At 46.8% G+C, this 17590-nt stretch overlaps 2 protein-coding genes across 3 annotated transcripts in view; one reads left to right on the top strand and one right to left on the bottom strand.

The window, feature by feature from the left end:
- Nucleotides 1-9214, top strand: part of SLA2 (Src like adaptor 2) — a 26351-nt gene extending 17137 nt beyond the window's left edge. For both annotated transcript variants that reach the window (XM_067708049.1, XM_067708048.1), the window contains 3 exons: nucleotides 5673-5822; nucleotides 6567-6699; nucleotides 7095-9214. In XM_067708049.1, coding sequence (XP_067564150.1) covers nucleotides 5673-5822; nucleotides 6567-6699; nucleotides 7095-7260 — 449 coding nt within the window. In that variant the 3' untranslated portion in view covers nucleotides 7261-9214. The remainder of the gene's footprint in view (nucleotides 1-5672; nucleotides 5823-6566; nucleotides 6700-7094) is intronic.
- Nucleotides 8435-17590, bottom strand: RAB5IF (RAB5 interacting factor). The gene is made up of 4 exons (XM_067708057.1): nucleotides 17302-17590; nucleotides 15394-15497; nucleotides 10044-10173; nucleotides 8435-8816 (listed from the first exon to the last, which is right to left on the bottom strand). The coding sequence occupies exons 1-4, from the start codon at nucleotides 17413-17415 to the stop codon at nucleotides 8775-8777; spliced, it is 390 nt and encodes a 129-aa protein (XP_067564158.1). The 5' UTR covers nucleotides 17416-17590; the 3' UTR covers nucleotides 8435-8774.

Below are 17590 nucleotides of genomic sequence, written 5' to 3'. Positions count from 1 at the left end.
AAGGGAACAGTGTGAATAAAGAACCAGAGAACTGAGAAGGGGCACTGGATGCTTGCTATGCGCCAGACACTGCTATTTGCTTCACCTACTTTACCACCTGGATCTCTGTGGCAATCTATTGAGGCGAGGACAATTATTATTCCCCTTTAGAAAGGAAGAAACATCTGAGAGGTCAACTAATGTGTCTTAAGAGACACAGGTAGGGTTATAGGATGTAGGGGTGTTATAGTGTGTGACTCTGGGTGAGATATGAAACCAGGGAGTCCGAGTTTAAAAGACGTCCTGGAGGGCTTCCCTGGTGGCGCAGTGGTTGAGAGTCTGCCTGCCGATGCAGGGGACACGGGTTCGTGCCCCGGTCCGGGAAGATCCCACATGCCGCGGAGCGGCTGGGCCCGTGAGCCATGGCCACTGAGACTGCGCGTCCGGAGCCTGTGCTCTGCAACGGGAGAGGCCACAACAGTGAGAGGCCCGCATACCGAAAAAAAAAAAAAAAAGACGTCCTGGAACTGGGAGCCAGCCATAGATATCTGGGGCTGGCTGAGCAGCAGTGAGAAGGAACAGCAGGATAGCAGGCACACAGGGCAGTCAGAGGTGGCCTTGGTAGGTGACCTGTCCCCACAGCAGGGTAGACAACCCCACATGGGCTTGCCAGAGCTTGCTTATTATCTCTGAGTCTACCAGTCAGAGCCTCAGTGTAGCTGTGAGGCTCCCTCCTGGTTCTAGTAACTGTGATGACAGTGGCCAGGGTGGGGTGGCTGGAGAACCAGGCCCCAAAGAGGGACTTGGTCACTTAGTTCAGCGGGTTGGTTGGCTTCCAGGGCCTAGTTTCAGATATGTATCCCTTTCCCAACCACAGAGCTTTTTCAGGGTCACAGCACAGCTCCAGAAGAGATTCTTCTTAAAGGTACAGAGTCAAGGGGTCTCCAGAGTCAGGTAGAAAACAACGAAAAGGAAGCAAGGACCTTACTCCATACTTCTCAAAGTATATTGACTTTGTATCCTGTAGCCTTGCTAAATTCACTTATTAGTTCTCATCGCTTTTTTGTAGGTTCCTTAGGATTTTCTACATCTATGATCACACGTTATCTATAAATATAGTTTAACTACTTATCTTCCAATTCATATACCTTTTTTTTTTCCCTTGCCTTACTGCACTGGACCTCTAGTATAACAAGTAAAGTGGTAAGAACATTCTTGCTTTGTTCTTAGAAGGAAAAATTCAGTCTTTCCCATTAAGTATGATGTTACTTATAGATTTTTCACAGATGCTCTATGTCAGGTTAAGAGGAAGTACCCTTCTGTGGTAGGCAGACTAGCCCCCCCAGACGATGTCCAGGTCCTAATCCCTGAAACATGTGAATATGACTTACCTTACATTGCAAAAGAGAGTTCGTAGACATGATTAAGGATTTTGAGATACGAAGTTTATCGTGGATTATCCAGATGAGCCCAATGAAATCACAAGGGTCTTTATAAGATGGAGGCAAGAGGGTAAGAGTTTGAGAGACTGGAAGATGCTATGCTGCTGGCTTTGAAGATGGAGTAAGGGGCCATGAGCTAAGGAATGCTGGGGGCTTCTAGAAACTGAAGAGGCAAAGAAACAGACATTCCTCTAGAGCCTGCAGAAGAAGTACAGGCCTGCTGATACCTTGATTTTAGTTTAGTGAAATCTGTTTTAGATTTATGACCCCCAGAATTGTAAGATAACACATTTTTGTTGTTTTAAACCACTATATATATGGTAATTTGTTATAGCAGCAATAGGAAATTATTACACCCTCTATTTGTAGTTTTCTTTTTCTTCGTTTTTTAAAAATCATGATGCGTGTTGAATGTTGTCAAATTTTTCTACATTTCTGCAGGTGATCATGCTTTTTCTCCTCTATTCTACTAATTTAGTGAGTTAACACTGACGTTCAATTTTTAAATCAACTTGTATTCCTGGGATAAAGCCAATTTAGTTATAATGTATTATCTTTTTTATACATTGCTGGATTCAATTTGCTAACAGTGTGTTAAAAGATTTTTTGTGTCTACATATATGAGGTATATTGGTCTATAGTTTTCTCATAATGTTTTTGTCTGTTTTTCTTAGCAAGTTAATTGCTGGCCTCATAAAATGGGTGGGGAAATGTTATCTTCTCTATTTTCTTAAAGAGTTTGTATAAAATTGATGTTATTTCTTCTTTAAATGTTTGATAGAACTCACTAGTGAAGCCATCTGGACCCAGAGTTATCTTTCCAGGAAGTTTTTTTTTTTTTTTTTTAGGAAGTTTTAAAATTATGAATTCAATTTCTGCAATAGATATGGGTCTATTCAAATTTTCTATTTCTTGTGTCAGTTTTGGTAATTTGTGTCTTTTAAGGAATTTGTCCATTTCATCTAAGTTGTAGAATTTATTGGCATAAAGTTGTTCACAGTATGCCCTTATCCTTTGAATGTGTGTAGGATCTATAGCAATGTCCCCTCTTCATTCCTGATGTTGGTAATTTGTGTGTGTGTGTGGTGTTTCTCTTTTTCTTTCATCAGTCTAGTTTGAGCTTTATCAATTTTATCAGCCTTTTCAAAGAATCAGCATTTGATTTTTCTCCATTGTCTTCTATTTATTTTTATTTCCTTCCACTTAAATTTATTCTTTTTCTAGCTTTTTAAAGTAGAAACTTTATTTTATGCCTTCTTTTCTTCAAGTGTAAGATTTAAAGCTAAAAATATACCTTTAAGTCCTGATTTAGCTGAGCTCACAAATTTATTTATTTAGTTAAAAATATTTTCTAATTTTGCTTATGATTTCTTCTTTGATCCCTGGGTTATTTCCAAGCATCTGGGGATTTTCCATATGTCTTTCTGTTATTAATTCATAATTCTGTGTGGTCAGAAAACATACCTTTAATTATTTCAATCCTTCTACATTTCTGTTTTTACGGCCCAGTCTATAGTCTGCCTTGAATATTCCATGTGCTCTTGTTGGGCCCAAGGTTTGTTAATTAAGTCAAATGGGCTGACTGCATTGTTCAACTCTTCTATATGCCTGTTGATTTTCTATCCTATCAAGTACTAAGAGAGGAGTGTTGAAATCTCCAATTATAATTATGGACATCTATTTTTTCTGTTAATACTGTTGGCTTTGCTCTATATTTTGAAACTCTGTAACTGGGTGCATACAAATTCAGGATATCCTCTTATCTCTGGTAATACCCTTGGTCTTGAGTTCTACTTTTCTGATATTATCACTCCAGTTTTCCTAAGATTAATGTGTGCATGATACATATTTTTTACTTTTAGCCTGTGTTTTAATATTCAAAGTGTGTTTATCATGTAGTTGGGTCTTGCTTTTTAAAATACAGTTTGAAAATCTCTGCCTTTTAACGGAGTATTTAGACCACTTCCTCAAAGTAAAAGCTTCCTAAAACTGAGCACTGCCTGTGGTTTGGGAAAGTCACTCCTGCATTTTGTTGGCATTCCACGGGAAAGGTTAAGTGACAGGGTCACTGGCTCTTCCTCCAGGTTCTCTGTGCCAGTGTTCTCATCTGTAAACTGGGGATAACTGTACCTACCTCACAGGGTGGTTATGAGAATTAGACGAGATAGTCCATATAAAAAGTGCATAGTAAGCACTCAATAAATGAAAGCTACAGATAGCTTTAAGTAATTAGATAGTAATAATAGGTTATTACTGTTATTCCACTAAGCACCCTCTTCCCATTTGGCTTTGATGAAGTGTTAAGAAATGAATCCCACTTTACAGTTATAAAGAGCACTCGTATGCAACCTCATCTGCTGAAAACTACTGCTGGAGGCCTGATTTTATATAGTTATATAGTTATGATTTTATATAGTCTTTTCTCTCTATTCATTTTCAACCATGTGCTTTTCCTCTTCTAGCCAGTTATTCTTTTTTTTTTTTTTTTTTTTTTGCGGTAAGCGGGCCTCTCACTCTTGTGGCCTCTCCCGCTGCGGAGCACAGGCTCCGGACGCGTAGGCTCAGCTCAGCGGCCATGGCTCACGGGCCCAGCCGCTCCGTGGCATGTGGGATCCTCCCGGACCGGGGCACGAACCCGCGTCCCCTGCATCGGCAGGCGGACTCTCAACCACTGCGCCACCAGAGAAGCCCCCAGTTATCCTTTTTTTAAATTAAAATTTTTGTTGAAACCTATCAAACTGTACACTTTAAACATATGCATTTTATTTTATATAAATTATACCTCAATAAAGTTGATTTTAAAAACTAAAACAGGGAGTTCCCTGGTGGCCTAGTGGTTAGGATTCTGGGCTTTCACTACCGAGGTCCGGGTTCAATCCTGGTCTGGGAACTGAGATCCCACAAGCCACGCAGCTCGGCCAAAAAAAAGAAACAACTAAAAACTGGAAAAATTCTGTCACTTGCATCAGTGAATATAATATTCATGTATAGGTTTAAGACTAATAACAGGGACTTCCCTGGCAGTCCAAGTGGTTAAGACTCTGTGCTTTCACTGCAGGGAGTGTGGGTTTGATCCCTGGTTGGGGAACTAAGATCCCAAATGCCGTGTGGCACAGCCAAAAAAAAAAAAGACTAATAATAAAACCAACATCCATATGCCCACTTACCAGCTTAAGAAATTGTGCAACAGTCCCTTTGAAGCCCTTTGCCTGCTTCACTGTGTTAATCAGTTACTTTTCTTCATGGTTTTTTCTTTTCCTGGTTGTGCCAGGTCTTAGTTGCGGCAGGTGGGTTCCTTAGTTGCGGCAGGTGGGCTCCTTAGTTGCAGCTCACCAGTTCCTTTTAGTTGCGGCACATGTGCTCCTTAGCTGTGGCATGCAAACTCTTAGTTGTGGCATGCATGTGGGATCTAGTTCCCTGACCAGGGACTGAACCCGCTTCCCCCGCATTGGAAGGCAGATTCTTAACCATTGTGCCACCAGGGAAGTCCCTTCTTCATAGTTTTGCCATACATGCATCCCTATGCAGTAGTCTTGGCTGCCTCTGAACTTTATTTAAATAGAATCATACTGAATGTATGCTTCTGTGACTTGCTGTTTTCTGCTCATTATTTTAAACATTTATCTATGCTTATGTGTGTAGTGGTTATTAACTTTTACTGCTGAATAGTGTTACATTCTAGAATCTACCATTCTCTCGAGTCCATATGGGCTGTTTGCAGTTTTTGGGCTTTTCCGAACAATGCTGCTGTGAATACTTTTGTTCATGTATTTGCAAGGCATCATGCTGGGATGGAACGGCTGGGTTGTGAGGTATGAGCATGTTCAACTCGACTAGTTAATGCCAACTGTTTCCAAAGTGGCTTATACAATTTATCTTTCCACCAGCAGGGTAAGAATTCCTTTCTCCACATCCCTGCTGACATCTACTGACACATTTTCACATCCTAACACTTCTGCCCACTTGAGTCTTTATAGTAACAGCCAACACTTAATGCTCACTTAAACTGTGGCAGGCCCTGTTCTGAGCCCTGTGTGCATGACCTTGTTTCCTCCTCACGAGAGCCCTAGCTATGATAAGTGTGTTGTCATTTATAAGCAAGAGAGCAAATCTCTGTCCCTCCCTTCCCCCTTCCCTCGTTTGGGCCCAGTGCTCACTCTCTGTGGCCATTTCATGTCTTCCTTCTCCCATCCTGGGCTGGGCTTGGTCCCAGCATGGCCTTAATCCCACCCCGGACCCTTTCCTTCTCAGGCTGTTACTCCCTGTCGGTCCGCCTCAGCCGCCCTGTATCCTGGGACCGGATCAGACACTACAAGATCCAACGCCTTGACAATGGCTGGCTGTACATCTCACCACGCCTCACCTTCCCCTCACTCCAGGCTCTGGTGGACCATTACTCTGGTATGGCCATCCCCTACCTCCATGAGAGCAGACTGGGATGTGGGTCTGTGGGGAAGATAGTTTGCCTGCTGGAGAATATCTAGGCAGAAGAGGGACCTCCCCTCTCTCCATGCCAGTCCCTGTGCCAAGAAACACAGCCCGGAAGCCCCAAGTTCATCTCGTGCCAACAGAGCCACGGAGGTGTCCCGTGTTAGTGCAGGCCAGTGCCTCACCCACAACTGTGGTTCTGAGTCAAAGTCCCCAATGGCTGGCACAGTTCTCTCCACAGGAACAAGGCCCAGAGCTGTTGCTATTGTGGAATTCAGTTGATTCTCAGCATTTTCTGGTGCCTGTTCTGTAACAGGCACTGCAGCCACTACAGCAGAGAGTCAGAGAAGCAGAGAGGAAAGACTGCTACTGGGAAAACTGATCGGGGGATTTCAGGACAGTCATTCCATGCAGCAGACACTGACAGAACAAGTAGAGACTGATCATCCCTTAGCTTTCTTCTTTCCAAAGCGCTTTTCTAACCAGAAACTGGGGCTCAAAGAGGTCCATCAACTTACCCGAAATCACACGGTAAATTAAGTCTCCCGAAACCTAGCCCAGAACGACCTTTGACTGCATGTCAGCTTCCAGATTAATAGCCTGGGGCTCATGCTCCCACCTGCCAAGTGTGGAAAGCTGTCAGGGTGAGGGTGGAGTTGTTGGGGAGGAAGGCAGGGCTGGGGCCAGCCATGTCAAGGGTCTAGGTCTCTTCCTCAGAGCTGGCGGATGACATCTGCTGCCTACTCAAGGAGCCCTGTGCCCTGCGGAGGGCCGGCCCACCCCCTGGCAAGTCCATACCTCTACCTGTGACTGTGCAGAGGACACCACTCAATTGGAAAGAGCTGGACAGGTGAGAAGCCCCTGGAACATGAAGGCAGAACAAAGGAGACTTAGAAGGACCCACCCCTGGGAACCCAGAATGGGCTTGTCACCTTCAGGGACACCTGGGAGCCAATAAGCGTTGACTGAACTCAGGCCAGCCCAGGCTCAGCAGGTCTGCTGCGGGGACTAGCAGGGAGGCCAAAGTGGGCATGGATATGGGGCTTGCCTGGGCACCGAGGTGGCCAGGATGGAAGGTCAGACAAGATGGGGTACAACAGAGAGTGAAGTGAAGGGGAGTTTGATCTGACTAGGAACAGGGAACCACTGTGAGTTTTTCAGCAGGTTTTGAGAACAGGGAACCATGTGGTAGGTGCATGGAGGAGGGTGAGGCTCCCTGATGCAACTCTTTCCCCCTCTCCACAGCTCTCTCTTGTTCTCTGAAGCATCTGCCACAGGGGAGGAGTCCCCCCTCAGTGAGGGACTCCGGGAGGCCCTTAGCTCCTACATCAGCCTGACTTATGACATCTCCTTGGACGATGCCAAGGCCCAAAGCAGAGACCGAAAGGGGAACCAAGGCTGCAGCACCTAGAACCCCAACTCAGCTCAGCCTGACTGAGCACCCCAGAGGCAAAGACTGTGCAGAGTGAGGGGAGGGCTGGGACGCAGAGGCACAGCCAGAGTCCCACCTCTATCCTCTGTTCCTTCCTCTCTCAGCCCTAAGAAGTCACCTAACCTCCTCCCAGTGCCATGACCCGACCTACAGCCTCTAGTTCAAGTAAAGACCAGTTAAGAACAGGGCCAGGACTCCAGAGAGACTAGATGTCCTCGGTGTGACCCAGCCAGTTCCCGAGTTTGGGAGTCCCAGTACCACCTTCCTCCCTCTGCCTGTCGAGTCGAGTCTCATTCTACATCCCCACAACCACTCGCACAAGGCAGAGAACGCCCACTAGCATCAAGGAGAAAAAAATAATCATTTAAGGAAAACTGACCGGTCTCATTCAGAATGCCACCACACCTCAGAAGGTAGAACTACGGCCTAGAAGGGACAGGAAGAAGAGGGGATGGGTGGCTTAGACGGCAGCAGAACCTGGGCTCCCCAGCTTCCACCTGACCGCCACGGCAAAGAGCAGGACCTCTGACTGTCCAGGTCCTCCACGTCCCCATTAAGCCCCTTCTCTGGACAGTCCTAGCTCTCAGATCTTTCATCTTGTGGCTCATCGTTTGAACCTGGCTAAGCTTTCTTGGCTACAACAGCCTTGCCGTCTTGTAGCCAAATGCAAAAGACACCACCCGAGCCTAGCACACCGCAGTGAGCTCAGTCACGCCTCTCAGTGCTGAGCCGGGGCATCAGGGCATCAGGCGGTAAGCCCTCCCTCCAGAGTCAGGGCCACAGCCCACACCAACTCCAGCCCTTGACTTCCCTGCTGCACATTAAGGGAAAGAAGCCTGGATAGAGCTGTTCAGGGAGCAGGGAGAGGAGGAAAAGGGAAGGGGGAAGAGGGAAGGGGATGGGAGGGCACCACCTCTATTGCTCCTATTGGGTTCTGAGGCTAGAGGTGAGGTTGGAAAGGCTTTACCAGGTATCACCAACAGGGGCTCAATTAAAGATCTGATTTATTCAAGTATCTGAAAACATTCTACAACGAAAACTGTTATTAGATGCTGCTTGTACTGTGCTATGGACCACGCACATACTGCCATACTGTTTTCAGAAGACTTGAAATGCCAATGTTTGATATAGTTTAAAAACCGTACACCTGATGGAAAAGGAAGACAATTTAATGTTTCATCCGGATCCAGATGTGCACCAAATTACAGGACAGCTCCAATCGGCCAACAGGTGTTTCATGATGGTATCCAAGAAGAAACGGTTGGTGATGGACAATTCAGAAATGCTTCCCCAAAAGGTGGATGGTTCTTTAAAAAGTTTCAGGTCACAACCCTTGCAGAAAACACTGACGCCCAACACACTGATTCTCGGTCCAGGAAACACGGGTCTTCCAGGTTCCGCGTGGCTGGGGTGCCCCCCAACAATCGTGTTTCTGTGGTGTAACTAAGAGGGTCCTTTGGACCAGACAGGGAGCAGGTGGGGACTGTGCACCGTCAGTCATAGTGGATGGCAGTGTAAAAGATGATCCAAATGACCTAGAGAGGAAACAAGCAATGTTCATGGGCTCCCTCACCAACAGGGTCAACACAGGCTCCCATTCCACAAAACAAAAGCATCCTAAGAATGTGCGCACAGTGTACTTCCCGGGGGCTATCCAATGCATAAGCTGCTTGGGACAAGAGCACTGAAATCAAGCTGTCTCTAATAGAGCCCAGGACCACCGTCCTGTGCTCCCAAAGGGACCCTGGACAAGTCTCTCCCCTTGCCAAACAGAGACCAGAGTGCGAGGGCTTAGAGTTATAGGTGTGGAAATGATACAGGTAAAGCAAGCTGTACTGCTAGTAAGTGTTAGCATTAGCAACAAACGTGAAAACAAAACTACATCATATCCTGTCAGCTTCATATCAAATAAAGCAGAGGTTCTCAAACCTGACTCGCCTTTGCAATCTCGTGGGCTCTTTAAAAACACACAGAGAGATGCCTGGGCGCCACCTCCCAGAGATTCTGATTTCGTTGTTTGGGCTAGGTTCTATAATTGTTTAAAAATAACTTTGAGGTATAATTCATATTTCATGAAGTTTACCCTTTTAAAGTATACAATTCAGAGGTTTTTTAGTATATTCAGAGTTGTGAAAACATTTTGGAGCATTTGCGTCACCCTGAAGACAACATCTATTCCCATTATCAGTTACTTCCCATTCCCCCCCCCCCCCCCCGCCACTGGCAACCATTAATCTACTTCTTATCCATGTGGATCTGCCTATTCTGGACATTTCACATAAATGGAATCATACAACATGTGGTCTTTTGTGTCTGGATTCTTTCACCTAGCAGAATGTTTTCAAGGTTCATCCTTGTAGCATGTACCAGTTCTTCATTCCTCTTTATGGCCAAGTAATATTCTACTGTCTGGGTATGTAACATTTTATCTAGCCATTCATCGGGTGACGGCTGTTTGCATTTTTTGGCTGTTATGAATATATTTTTAAATGTTTTCCAGTTTTCAATATGCAGCCAGAGTTGAGAATTAGATGTAGAAACTGACAATGAGCTCTGGATTTGCTCACCACAGGGAGACTATACAGTGTATCACACCACATCTTTTGGGACATTAACTCAAGAAAGGACATGCCCTCCAGCCTCAGGAGTCTTGAAAAATGGTACCCACATCACACACTGTAACTCAGTCAAGGGGCTCCCCTTGAATAACTGGCATCTCAGGAAATGACAAAACCTGCTGTGAAATTACCAGCTACACATACCATGAACAAGGCAAACGATGTCATAAACCCTTCCTTTGTGAGCTCCCACGTGCCTCCATACTCTTCCTCATCTATCTGTAGGTAGTTGCTGAAATAGAGGTACAGGACACCTGCATTGATCAGGCAGAATCTGGAGCAAGGGAGAACAAGCACAAAACATAAACTGTAAGCTTGGAAGACTGAGAACTCCCACCAACACGGTCCAGCTCTATCAGGGCACTTGCTGTCGCACAGTTAACTCTATTACGGAGGCAAATGAAATAATACATAAAAACGCCTAGGCCCTCAATAGAGCTGCCCACTTGGTTGTGCTAGAGACTTAAAAAAGGAGCATCTCTTTTTAGCTGACCAGCAAAAGCAGAAAATAAAATAAAAATGAAGCACATATAAGTTCTCCAAGTCCCCTTGAAGTAAGACAGAAGGCTGCTTGCTGAACAGCCCCAAATAGGTCCAGTACCTGACACGGGCCTCCAGGTAGCTCCAGCTCGGGGGGTGGGGTGGGGGGGCATGGGGAAAACACATGTTAAGCTGCTGCTTCATGGCCTAGTTGAGCAAGCAAGGGCATAGTAAAGCAGCCTCTGCATAATTCCCAACGGGAGACAATTTCTGAATGTCCACTGTCTGCTACTGCACTTGATGCAGAGGTGAACATGACAGTTCCTGCCCTCAGCTCACCGCCTATTAGGAGCCAGAAACAGCAGGCAGAGTGGAATTGAAACCAGAGGTTTATGAGCACTTCCAGGAAGGTCTTTGACCCCTATCACATATGATTTAACTGATGCAGGAATCAGAATACCATGAGTAGTAACACATCACTCTGCTCTACTGATCTCTATGTAAAAGTAATATTCATAAAGTGATCAAAACTCTCTTTTTATGATCTTTCCAGTTACGGCACCTAATCCAATGGGGGACTATATGCCTTAGGCCACATCCCTTCTGAAGGCTGCAGTAGAAAATGCAGAGAACAGGTTCCTCCTATCAGTTAAGTGTGGGCTGGTGCAGGGCAGGGCAGTATGATGGCGATGAGGAGTGTATATGGGGGGGGCGGGGCAGGGAACAGACCCTGAGGCTGTCTGTGCAAGGTTAACAAGGAGACAGGGTGTACCTACACCAGGAAGTCTAGTTTGTGAGTAGTCAAGAGTATGGGCTTTCCGTGAGTGGAAGGAAAAGGAGCTGGGAGGCTGGTTTAGACCTGTTTCAGGACATAAGTACAAATAAAGTTTGAGGACGGGGACTGGGAAAATGGTTGAATGGAGAGGCAAGAATCCCCAAAGGCTTCAAGCCTAAGGACCTGGGAGAACCATGGGTCCAGTAACAGAAGCAGGGAGTCAGGAAGGACAGATGGTTCTTTTGGATTTCACACGAAATACAGTCCTTGGCTTGGCTATGTCATGGCCATATCCTGATCGTCTACTAGGAATCTTGGGACCCAGCCAATCTGGCCACCTCCCTCTGACAGGAGTTCCATTTTGGACAGGCTGAGTTAGTGGCTCTAGACAGCCTACTATCAGGACTTAGCAATGTCACTCTGGGGCTCAGCTAATAAGCTAGGGCTGGACAGTGACTGGAGACTCTGACAGTCTCCAGCTGTAAGGTGGTTGCTTAGTGAGATGAGAAAGGGAAATATAAGGGAAAGAGATAAATAAAGGATGACAGGGAGAGAGAAAAGGGCTGACATAGGCCCTGCCTTCCAAGGGGCACACATTAAGTAGAAAATGAATTCACAGACACAAAGGCATTTAAAAGTCTGGTGTACCAGGGGGAGGGGTCAGGAAAAGGACTGGAAAGGCTCACACTGAGCTTTAAGGATGGGCATAAATTCTGTATTGGAAACGGGAGAGAATGACATAGCAAATGGGTGGACAAAGAAATGAAAATACTGGGGATTTCCCTGGCAGTCCAGCAGTTGAGACTCCAGCTTCCACTGCAGGTGGGCAGGGGTTCAATTCCTGGTGGGGAAACTAACATCCTTCATGTCACATGGGGCAGCCAAAACAAAAAAAAAAAACAAAAAACTGACTCTCAAATGGATTTTTAACAATTCTATCTTAAAAACTCCAGTCTTAACAAAATAACGAATCTAACAAATACTGACTTCAGGGCTGGAAGGTAATATATGACTCTGCTTCCAAGGGTCAATGGGAACTCGTTTCAGCTTTTCAAAAATTTTAACAAGCATTCACTGAGCACCTCTTGATCATGTGCCAAGCTCTATGAGAGACAGAGGCAGAAAGGGATGAATAGAACCCCTCTCCAATTACGTAAAACCTCGGCAGACAGAACAGAACCATCACACTCAGTTCCCAGGCAAATTTTAAGTAATGAGACCCAAGGAAATGGCTTTACCTTAATAGGTCCTAGCTGGTGCCCACACCAGAAATGAAGAGAAGTCAAGTGGGGGTCCAGACAGAGGGCAGCGAAGGCGGGAAGTGGGGAGGAGACAGTCACCACAACTGAGCACCAGGCAGCTGAGTCAGATAGATGGAGGAAAGGGGGTGTGTGTGGAAAAAATCAATGTCCTTGGGCACTTTCCAAGAGCTGGGAAAAAGGTGCCAACCAAAGGAGGGAAGGGATTCCTTTGGAGAGAAACTGGCTCTGGCAGGACAGTGTGGGACTGAACCCTAGAAAACAGGCAGTCCTGAGAAAGTGGCATGATGGGTAAGCCACTCCAAGGTGAATTCACTGCAAACACCCTGTTTCTTGCTTTCTCAATAGCCAGCCATATTTTATCACTCTTTGTAAAGCTAATCATATGACTGCAGTGAACCACTTATGGAGTGCCTATGATGTACTAAGCCCTACCTTTAGCAGTTTACTTGAATCACCTCATTTAATTCACACATCAATCTCATGAGGAAGGCACTTCTTTATTGCCCTCATTTTAATGAGGAAACTGAGTCTCACAAAGTGAGCTCCAAATTATGTAGCTTGAAAGTGGCAGAGCTGGAACTTGAATCCAGAGCTTTCTAGAAAGTTAAAAATCTGGGGCTTCCCTGGTGGTGCAGTGGTTGAGAATCTGCCTGCCAATGCGGGGGACACGGGTTCGTGCCCCGGTCCGGGAGGATCCCACATGCCGCGGAGTGGCTGGGCCCGTGAGCCGTGGCCGCTGAGCCTGTGCTCCGCAATGGGAGAGGCCACAGGAGTGAGAGGCCCGCGTACCGCAAAAAAAAAAAAAAAATCTGTTTGGGCAGACTTACTCATTTGCCACAGTGGGAAGGATACTAGACTAGCTCTAGTCTTTGCTATATTATTTGCAGATTGGTGACTTCGGAAAAATCCCGTAGGACTCCTACAAGACGAGATAGGTGCTGGGGATTTGAACCAGTGTCATCCTCTCCTAGAAAAGTGATCTGGGGAAGACAGGAGACTGACTACCTTTTGCCTTTAGATTGCCTTCTGCCTTCTCTGGCATTTTCCTTATATCTGCCTTTTTTCTCATAGAAAGCTAAAATTGGGTGACCAACATTCTAAAAATGTATCTACATACCATTTCCACCCTGAGAAGACCTCTGTGAACACCAGGTCCTGCCCGTGTCTCATCACCCTCAATGAGTCCTCATCAAATGTCCACTCTGTCAAAGTCAGTCAGAGGATAAACTCTTACGGTTTCCTTGGACAAATGCTTTGATCAGCATCATAAATAGAAAACCTCTTTAGGGACTTCCCTGGTGGCGCAATGGTTAAGGATCTGCCTACCAATGCAGGGGACACAGGTTCGAGCCCTGGTCTGGGAAGATCCCACATGCCGCGGAGCAACTAAGCCCCATGCACCACAACTACGGAGCCTGCACTCTAGAGCCCTCGAGACACAACTACTGAGCCCGTGTACCACAACTACTGAAGCCCGCATGCCTACAGCCTGTGCTCCACAACAAGAGTAGCCACTGCAATGAGAAGCCTGCGCACCGCAATGAAGAGTAGCCCCCTCTCACCACAACTAAGCCTGCGCTCAACAACGAAGACCCGATGCAGCCATACATACATACATACATATATACATACATACATAAATACAACAAAAACAACTCTTTAGTTAGGAGAGGGAACTGTACATTCCTTTTGCGTTATCTTCTGAAAAAACAGGCAACTCAAAGAAGTTTGAAACTGTTTCACACTTTTCACCCCAGAGTAAGGAATAAGAGATGTATGTGATCATGGTTAAAATAATATATGTGATTTTCCATGGGTGAGTATGACAGTTTGTATTCCCAGAGGCCTGCCTGTCTATTTCTACTATAACTTGCCCACAACTCCTATCCTAAGACAATTCCGGGACTTCCCTGGTGGTCCAGTGGTAAAGAATCCACCTTATAATGCAGGGAATTTGGGTTCAATCGCTGGTTGGGGAACTAAGATCCCGATACCTGCCATGGGGCAACTAAGCCCGCACGCCACAACTACTAAGCTTGTGCGCCTCAACACGAGAGCCCACGTGCCACAAACTACAGAGCTCACATGCTCTGAAGCCTGCATGCCACAACTAGAGAAGAGAAAACCCGCACGCCACAATGAAGAGCCCGCGCACCACAACAAAAGATCCCACATTACTCAATAAAGATCCTGTGTGCCGCAACTAAGACCCGATGCAGCCAAAAATAAATAAAATATAATAAAATAAAATAAATACATCTTAAAAAAAAAGAAAAACACAATTTCCACAAATCCTATTAATTCAACCTGGCGGGCATTTGGACTTGCTCTCAGTGACTGGTTAACAAGCTGAGCCACGACTGGGAGCTCGTGTCAACTGCTGCCACAGGCACACAATAAAAAACTGAGGGCTTAATCTCTACTTCTTCACTGCCTTTAAAATGTAGGCACCTGGGACTTCCCAGGCGGTCCAGTGGTTAGGACTCCACGCTTCCACTGCAGGGGGCATGGGTTCCATCCCTGTTCAGGGAACTAAAGATCCCGCATGCTGCAAGACGCGGCCAAAAAAAAAGGAGGGACCTAAAACAACTTCTGCCAAGTCCAAGATTCTGGACATCCAGCACAGTGCACAAGGGAGTGGTCATCAAGTATCAGAAGCTCTTCCACTTTCCAAACTTCCACAGACAACAAAGGTCATGTCAGAACTAGATGCCTGCTGCCAACAGGCAATATGGCAACCTCTTGCATGAGGTCACTAAGGACCCATGAATAAATAAACTAACCTGGATTTTCATAAAGGTAACATGCCTGACCCAAGCTGCTCCCAAGCCTGTGGAACTGACGAGTGCTGTATCAGACCCAGGAGTGCCATCATGGGGCCAGTTTTTTGATTTAGTCATTACACACACACACACACACACACACACACACACACACACACAGGGGAAAAAAACAAAACAAAAAACCCAAGACTTACCCTGCTATTCCCAAGAAACCTCGCAATGGTAACACTCCCCAAATGACACCTAGGACCACAGCAATGATCTGTCGGAACCAGTAGATCACATCTAAAAATTCATCCTGTAGAAAAGAGAGAATGTGTGCATAATCTGGAGTGGGTGCCACAAGAGAGCCTCTTGTGATAGGTGAGGAACAGAAAAGCTTTCTGCTAAACTCATCTTCCAGAGGAATTTTCCCCAAAAGCAACGGTATACAGTTCTTGAATCTCCACATCTTCTTATACTAAAATGTGGTTAAAAAATGATGTATTTAGTTATCTTAAGTGATGGCTTCCAGGGCGTTGTGCTCTACATAAAAATTTTTAGAAAAATCATTTACTTAATTTTTTCAGAAGCTACAAAAATGAAATTGCTGTGATAATAACTGAGCTACTGGCCAGTTAGTTATCTGACCTGGAGAGACAAGAACAGACTATCCACAAGCAGAAGGGCTGACTGTTAACCAATTCAGTACCACCTTCCCACACTCTGAATTTTGAGTAAGTCACAAAAGAGAAAAGAGATTAGAAACAAAAGTACAGGAGGGGGCTTCCCTGGTGGCGCAGTGGTTGAGAGTCCGCCTGCCGATGCAGGGGACACGGGTTCGTGCCCCGGTCCGGGAAGATCCCACATGCCGCGGAGCGGCTGGGCCCGTGAGCCATGGCCGCTGAGCCTGCGCGTCCGCATTGGGAGAGGCCACAGCAGTGAGAGGCCCGCGTAACGCAAAAAAAAAAAAAAAAAAAAAAAGTGCAGGAGGCAGGTGCCTGCATATCCAATTTTCATACAAGAACACGGAAGACTCAGGTTTCTGACCTGCTCTGGACTGCAGAAACCAGTCCTTACACAAAAAAGGAAAGAAATGACACAGCAAATCAGAAAGATTTTACAAGAGCTGGGCAGCACTGGCGGCAGGACAAGGGCACCTTCAGGAAGTACCTCCCATCCCCCCCCTTTACAGGAACTCTAGGGAAAACTACTTCTGATGAAAGTAACTGATGAAAAACTACTTCATCAGTCCAAAAAAATAAAAGGGGGGGAAAGACTGCAAATCTAACATTCTTTTCAGGCCAACTGGAATCAAGCTATTTGTGATGGTTCCTTCCACGCGATGGAGCAGAGTTGGGGAAGTGCTTACACTCAGATCTTCTGAGTGCGTGTGACCAGTAAGGACATCTTGAAGTCCCCCAACCATTCCTCACACACATTTGGTGGTTTCTCCCCCACTCCCTCGCGTGTATACACACACACACACCACACTCACCCCTGAAAGGTGGTCTCATTCTCCCCTCTCAACTCTCACACTTATTCTGTTTTCTCATTCAACAGAAAAGCACTGACAGCTCACCTTTAGTGAGCCTCACCATGTGCTAAACGCTTTACCGCACCATGGTACCCGACTTCAGAGTTGTTCGGAGACTTGAGTGAGATGACGCACAGAGGGCGCCCAACACACAGCAAGCACTCAGTAGAAGTCTGTTACCGTTACTGTTCGTGCTAACCACGGTGGTAAGTTGTTAATTCGACAAGGTAAGTCACTTACTCAAGATCCTACTGGGAGTAAAAGGCGGAGATCGAATCGAATTCAGCTCGCTCTCGCCGTTCAGGCACCCGACCTGCCCGCGGGGGGGCAACTGCTCCGCCCCCTCCTTGCTGCTTCCCGCGTGACCCGGGCGACTTCACTCTTAGGCCACTCCGTAGTGAGCCCGGAGCCCGACAGCCGGACCCTCCGAGTTCGCCCCGACACCCTTGGACCACCCGCCCCACCACCCCGAACACTCGGCAGCGCCCGGACAGGGGCAGGGGCAGGGGCAGGCTCGGGCCTGTCCATTCGTCCCCGAGTCCCAGCCGGCTCCTCGAACGTGCGCCCTCGCCAGGCCCCACCGCACCTTGTCCTCCCAGGCCGCGTCGCTCCGTAGCACCTTGCTCCAGACGGAGACTTTGAGGGCCCCGTTAGCCAGCAGCGGCTGAGGCGGCTCCTCCTTCCGCCGCCCGCCGCTCATCCTCCCGTCGCGCCGCCCGGGCCGGGCCTGGGGCGCGCGGGCCGATCTAAAAGAGGTCGGGGTCTGGGGTCGCGGGTCACGGCGCACGGGGCGTGGCGGTGGCGGTGGCGGCGGCGGCAGCAACAGGCTCAGCGGATCGGTTCGGCGGCGCGCCTGCGGCTGCCCCCACTTACCC

Source organism: Pseudorca crassidens, chromosome 15 (genome assembly GCF_039906515.1).
Source record: "Pseudorca crassidens isolate mPseCra1 chromosome 15, mPseCra1.hap1, whole genome shotgun sequence".
Lineage (NCBI taxonomy): Eukaryota > Metazoa > Chordata > Mammalia > Artiodactyla > Delphinidae > Pseudorca > Pseudorca crassidens.
This window is presented reverse-complemented; position numbering and strand designations above follow the sequence as displayed.